This window comes from Pteropus vampyrus, unplaced genomic scaffold (genome assembly GCF_000151845.1).
Source record: "Pteropus vampyrus isolate Shadow unplaced genomic scaffold, Pvam_2.0 Scaffold312, whole genome shotgun sequence".
NCBI lineage: Eukaryota > Metazoa > Chordata > Mammalia > Chiroptera > Pteropodidae > Pteropus > Pteropus vampyrus.
In genome coordinates, this window is record NW_011889093.1 from 414697 (window position 1) to 421546 (window position 6850).

The 6850-nt window shown below is 60.7% G+C and overlaps 1 protein-coding gene across 1 annotated transcript in view; it reads right to left on the bottom strand.

Annotated features, from left to right (window-relative positions):
* Positions 1–66: 66 nt before the first annotated feature.
* UNC93A (unc-93 homolog A) overlaps positions 67–6850 on the bottom strand; it is a 39465-nt gene continuing 32681 nt past the window's right edge. Inside the window, exons 9-10 of the mRNA XM_011377475.2 lie at positions 616–894; positions 67–117 (exon numbers count right to left, since the gene is read on the bottom strand). Coding sequence (XP_011375777.1) covers positions 629–894 — 266 coding nt within the window. The 3' untranslated portion in view covers positions 67–117; positions 616–628. The remainder of the gene's footprint in view (positions 118–615; positions 895–6850) is intronic.

Sequence of the window (6850 nt, forward strand, 5' to 3'; positions counted from 1 at the left end):
GGCAAGATGGCCCTGTGTCCCGGTGGCCCGGGGGGAGCCGAGCCTGTCGTCGTCCGCGAAGACTTCCGGCGGCCTGCTGCCTGCTGGGTCACGGGCGCGGTGGCTTTCGCGTGGGATCTAGGCGAGCATTTAGGGGAAAGGTATTAGGAGAGGAGGTAGCTTCATCGTAGACGTGCATTTACTCAGCAACCCGTACTTTGGAAGTCTCGAGAAACGTGGAGTCTAGGCTGGCTTCGCCACGCACTGGCACCGGAAGGCAGGGTCAGCTGCCCGGCGTCCGTGCACGGTGCTGGACCGCATTGCTTTACGTGGTCACGATTTGTAAAATACAGAGCAATGGCAACAGCAAAAACAAGTGTTAAGTTACTGATTCTGTGATTCTGAGCACGGCTCCAACGGCTGCGTACGGGCCCCGAACCTTTTCTTTCGTATTTGAAATTCACTGTTTCTTTTCACGTATACTCTTGATCTCTACTGGTGAGATGGCAGACTGAAAATCTGACAAACTAGACAAAAATTTACGTAATAAAATAAAGCTATGATCTGTCTTTCGAATGGCCACACGTGGCTGAAACGGTTGTAGAGAATCGAGCGTAGCTCTGGGCGCCCGCTCACCTGTCCGCTGCTTTCACATTTTTGTCTGCGTTTCTCCTTCCTCCGCTGGCCTCGTCGCGCCTTCGGCAGGTGGCCGGCCGAGGTCCTGGGACTCCTGATACTCGACGATTCCGTATGCCACCATGGTCAGGCACAGGACTCCCAGGAGAATGTAGAGTTTGACGCTGACACACAGGAACGCGCTGTACCCGAACGCGATGACGAAGCCCAGGGCTTCTCCAAGGCGGTAGTTGGCAAAGGCGGCCTCCTTGTCCTTCTCAAACAGGACGCCGTAAAGAACTGGCGGACAGACAGCACGGGGTGTTATCGGGAGACCCCCGGCGAGGCTCGGTCCCTGGGACGCGCCCCCTCTGCCCCGCGCTCTCGGCAAAACTGGCAACTTTTTCATTTAAAGACCAGAATGATTTTATGCGGCAGACTACGCAGCACGTGGTGACCTTCTCCGGCAGCGAAGAGTCACCGTGCCCACGAGAACCAGACGTCACGGAACGTTAGCACGGGCGGCCGCGTGGGCAGCGCCCTCCAGGTCTCTGACCTGACCGGCCCGAGGTGACTTTCCTGTTCTCCCGGACCACCGTGCCCCCGGTGTCCTCCAGGCATGAGCATGGTCTCGTCACACCTGCCACACCCCTCGCTGTCCGTCATCCGTCTGGCCTCTCACAGACGGTGGACTCGCGGGGCAGGGCCTGTTTGCACCCGGCATGGTGACCCCAGCGCCCCCAGGGGTCAGCGGAAGTGCTCCAACCAAGTGGATGAATAGATGGACGGTGAAGTTACGAGGAAAGTAGGACACCAACAGGTAAAACACCAACAGGTCACCACACCTGGTCAGAGACCAAAAGACTCTCTCAAAGGTTGGAGCGGAGAAGGGGGGGGTGGTACGGAAAGCCACCTCAGGGTGACCCGGTCATAAACTCCGAGCCGGGCAGGTCAGGCTGGCAGGCGGCCCCAGGCCCGTCACTTATCTTTGCCGTAAGCCATTGTCCCTGTGCATCCAGTCCAGGCACCTTCGAAAGGCCTCTGGTCAGACCGCTCGGGGGAGCGGGGACCGTGTCCGGTGCCCCGCCGTCCCCACCCCGCTCTCTCCCGCCCCCGCGCAGTCACGTTCCTCACGTTCCCCCCTAATTCCGCATGCGGAGAGGAAACCCGAAGTGCCGCCCTCCGGAGCATTCGCGACCTCGCGCCCCGTCACACGTCACCGTGATGAACATTCCCCACAGGTCCGGACGCGCTCGCGTGGACAAAGCGTCAGTAACAGCACATCCACGCGACGGGCCGTCCGGGTAGGCCGTGTGTCCTCTTCCGCCTCCCCGAAAGCCGCCTGGCGGGGACTCCAGGTCAAAGGGCCACGCGACCCCAGACAGCAGGGACAGGGGCAGAGGCACCAGCTTTGCATGGTGGTCAAGTGTGGCCACGGGCGTCTGTCCCGCCGCAGTGGGACCCGGGTGCCCCACGGAGACGTCGCTCCTGGGCGCTGCCGTGGGGGGCTTCTCAGGGCTGCCCTCCTGCGGGGGCCTCGGGGTGAGCTGACTGGGGCTTCCCCACACTCTCGATTCAGCTCCCACCCTGCCCTGCACTTGCCACCTTTCCTTCTCCCTGCGGGGGGGTGGGGGTGGGGGGAGAGACCGGCCGGCCGGCGGCCAGCACGGGGATTGGGGGGGCAGCAAGGTCTCCTGCGAGTCGGCTGATAAATGTCCGTGCCTCTTGGCGTTGTCCGCTCACCTGCTCACCCACGTGGGAGACACTCAGGAGGGCGAGGCCACCGGGGAGGCCACAAGGCGATGGAAGATCTAAGATAAGATACGGTTTGAAACAGCACCTGTGCGTCTGGGCAGACGAGTCTGGCCTGAGCACTTAGGAGCCGGCGCCCTCCCTGTCCGAGGGTTCACAGAGGCCCTTCCAGAGGGAGGGGAACGAAGAGAGCCCAGTGACCAAATCTGGGGGGGGTCAGCTTCTCGGATTGTTCCAGAGACCTCGTGTCTCTCTTTTGAGAGTGACTCTTGAAATTGGATCCCAAAATAAGACTCGAGGGGAAAACATCGTAGCTGAGACCCTGGCTGAGCCACGGTTCACGTTCTGTGGCGAGCACCCGACTGCACCCTTGGCGGGTCCCAGGGCGAGGGCCAATCTGCTCAGTGGCATAACTATCCCAGCTGTGGCGGCTCCAGGCCAACGGTTTTGGTCCATAGGTTCGCGTCTCGGGGGATTTCAGGAGTAGAAGCTGGTGCTCCAAAGCCTCCTGAGCTTTCTCGTAAACTTAAATTTCCGGGGCCTCCGGAGCCTTCTGTGCTAAATGAAGAGCTTGACAGGCTCTGGTTCTGAAATTTGACCCCTGGTGGGGAGAGCCAGCTTTAGAAATGACCTCGGGACGTGGAGGGCAGAGGGAGCCCTCAGGACGGGAGGACGCAGGCTGGAGGCTGGTGGGAAAGCTAGCTGGGCCTCTGGCTGCACAGCTGACGAGCATGGAGAGGACACGCGGCCACCGGACGGGAGGCAGAGCCTGGCTCGTCCCTCCCCCGCGTGGCTCTGTCCAGAAGCGGCGGGATCAGAGCCGGCAGAAGGAGTATGCCAGGGGACCGCGACGTCGCCAACAGAGCTGCTTTTTAAGAAAAGGCCCAGAAAGGACTCTGGGGGCATCCACTTGCCCCATCTGGGAACACGCACGAGGGACGTCAGGCCCGGCCCGGAGGAGGAGGTGGCGGGGCCCGTCACAACTGACCCCTGAACGTGGGAACCTCAATCGCTGGTCCAGCGTTAAACAAAGACATGCTCTCAGGAAACTACTCGTGATCTGGTTCCCATTTTAGTACAGACGTCGAGAAAGCAACACATCCACTGTGTCACATTCCAATGTTAATGGCGTGGTGGGCAGAGGAGAAAGACGCCGAAAACAAAAAGAACGTCCGCTAAGAACAGCACGTCAACACTTCACGCTTCACGCGTGTACGGAGGCCGAGCACGTAAATGCACGCGGCGCGCACGACGGGAGCAGGTCTCGCTGGTGGAGAAAGACGTACGAGGCCGGTGCGGGGGACAGCGTGGGCCCGTGCCGCCGGGGCAGACGCGGGGGCACCAGTGCAGGCACCCCGCTTAACTCGTACGCAGAGAGGCAGATGAGAAATAAGCACAGATGTGCATGTGTGTGTGTGTGTGTGTGTGTGTGTGTGTGTGTGCGGGTGTGTTCGTGCATGTGTGTGCACGTGCACATTCATGTGTGCATGTGTGCGTGCATGTGTGTGCATGTGCTTGCGTGCATGTGCGTGTGCGTTTTCGTGTTCATGTGCGTGTGCATACATGTGCGTGTGCATACATGTGTGTTTGTGCATGTTCGTGCATGCAGGCATGTGCGTGTGTTTGTGTGCATGTGTGTTGGTCAGCATATGCATCTCCTTTGTCCACTGGGAGGGCCTGGAAGTGCTGTCACCCCTGCAGCAATGGCCACACCCCACTCAGGTCTCGGGCTGAACCCGGGAGCTTTGGGGAAACAGCCGATTCTAGGATGGACCTGGAACATTTTGTAGTGTGAGAAAGTAAGGAAGTTCTAGAAAAATGGATGAGGAAGTCAGAAGGACCCTGGCACCGATGCGAAAGGTTCCCAGTGGCCGAGGCTGGAGGACCGGGCAGTGGAACACAGGCGCAGGGCTGGCCGTGACCAGGTCCTGGGAACACAGGTGCGGGGCTGGCCGTGACTGAGGCCAGGCGGACACCGGCCCCTGTGTCCGGCATGGGCGAGTCACCTGAGGGAGTGGGGGAGGGACGAAGGGTCCCCGTGGAAGAATTGCACGTGATTCGCGCACACGCCGCCTCCAGGTGACCCGTCGCCTCCGCTTGCTCGCTGGCAGGACGCGTGACGGGAAAGGGAGAGGCGAGCTCCCAGCAGATGCCGGGTCGACCGGCGCCCGAGGTTCACGCCAGCGGCGGTCAGTCATGTGCTGTCCGGTGGCACTTCACCCTGGGACACCCTCCCCAAACCCACAACCCCGGCCCAATCATGAGAACACATCAGGTGAACCCCAATTAACGAGCAATCTCCAAACTGCCCGGCCACACTCTTCAAAAGTATCAGGGTCCCGAGAAACACCGAGAAACCGCCACAGGCAGGACAAAGGAGACGTGACTGCGAGATGCAACGTGGTGCCGGGGTCGGGTCCCGGGAACAGAGGGGCAGCCGCAGGGAAAGCGGAGAAATCCAGATAAGGCCTGAGGTCGGTTAGGTCACAAACCCACATCCGTTTCTTAGTTTTGACAGACGTACCAGGCTTTACAAGACATTAGCATCGGGGGAGGCTGAGTGGACGGCAGACGGGAACTCTCTGAGCTGGCTTTACAACCTTTCTGTAAATGTGGAATTATTCCAAAATACAAAGTGTGTTTAAAAAGCAGGAAAGCCTGCCCGCAGCCTGACCTGTCTGCCTCGTCTTCCGGGACAACGCCGGATGCCGACCGCTGTCCTCGGATGAGGGGACGCAGATGAGCCGCGAGGCAGTCCTGTCTGGTTAGAAAATGCGGCTTGTGTGAGCTGGGCGCACGTGCCCGCAAGTCTGGTTTTCTGAGTTTATCAAACTGGAAACAGCTCTTGGCAGCTGACAGGGCGCCGCAGTATTTTTAGACCAGACATCCTGAATCTTAAGTGCGGTGCATTGGCGTGTAAGGGTTGCTATGGCAACGCCCCGTCTTTCTTGACCTGTCAAGACCCATAAACAGATAGGAGTTCCTGCTGCGCCAAGGCCAAGGCCGGAGGACCCCTGGAGCCCGGGCACACCCAGCGGGAGTCGCGCAATCCCGGCCCTGGAGGAGGGGCTCGGGCCTCCCCAGTCCCTCTTGCTCTGGGTGGAACGTGATTAGTGTTCCCACCGAGCCGGGCTGACGGTGACCACGGGAAAGGGGCTTAAACTGCGCTGCAGTGTATTCAGCCTCAGCCGCCAGGAGAGTGCGTGGCCCACGCATTTTCTAAAGCGAGAGACACTTTCAGGGAGACCAGGACTCGAAATCCAGTTTGCTGTGGACAGAGAAGCAGGAAGGAGAGAGTGGCTCTTGGGAGGTGGCGAAAGCTGCCGAAGCGTCCCGTCCGGAGCTGCCGAGGGGTGCAGGGGTGCGGGCGGCGGGGAGCCGGGTCCAGTCAGCACCGCGGGCCGGGACGCGGGCCGGCGCACACTGCGAGCGGAATTCTCAGATGACAATTTTACCCGGCGATTGATCTTTCCTCGGAAAAAAACTACCTTTTATCTGTACGAAAAGACAGAAATCATCCTTCTTAAGTGAGCGCCCCCTCATCTCGGGAGCCTTTCCACGTGGTCCACGGGCCCTCACGTCGCGTGGCACTGTCTTGACAGAGGCTCATGTCAGCAGCATCGGGGGAGCCAAGGCGACGCCTCCCGCGTCTCGGGGGAAGAAAACCAAACGTCTTCACCCCGACCGCTTGAAACGTCCAGAGAGTTATCGTGAGGAGTGTCACGTGGCTTCCTACAGCAGCCCTTACCTGGCTTTGTGTGTGGCCCTTTCAGAGTGGACGCGGAGGCCTGGGCCACCATCTCAGGAGGCGGGCTGGCACGTGCGTGTGGCGTCCCCTGAAGGCCAACTCCCGCAGGCGGGGGGCCGGCCACTGGCTTGTCATTCGGGACGGCAGGGGCCGCAGTGCGCCCCCGTGGCTCTCCTACCCCGGATCACTTCTCCTGGTAGCGACGGTGCGGCCAGCCGGGAGCCTAAGCCACTCCCTCCCAGGTCTCGACCTCGAGCCAAACACAGCAGATGACAGCACGGAGCCACACACGCTTGTCACCTGGTTCAGAACGTCACGAAAGCCACCTGCATTACCGAGCCAGTGGAAACGACTGTGAAACCCAAACCTTTAAAATCCGACAGCATCGGCTTTGTTCGAAGGTGCTTTTTCAGCTGCTCCGAGCGGGCACCGGTGCAGACGTCGTGAGGAAGGGCGTGTGCACTGCTACGTCTGCCGCAGGGGCGGCCGGGCCCCCCGACCCTGAGAACGCGGGCTGGCGGCTCGTTTGTGCTTGGCCTGGCCCAGCTTCTGTCCCCAGGTGTCCCCCAGATAAGGGCTGAATGGCTACGGGGAAAAGGCTCCTTTCCCGGCAAACCCAGCTCTGAGCCCGGGGGTCCCGCCAGCCCGATTGCCAGGTGCACAGAGGGCGGCCTCCTGGGGCCTCTGACCCCCCCACCTCCCACGCTGGGCCATATGTGGGTCTGTGGGAACGCGGGGCCAAGGGTCCCCACCCTG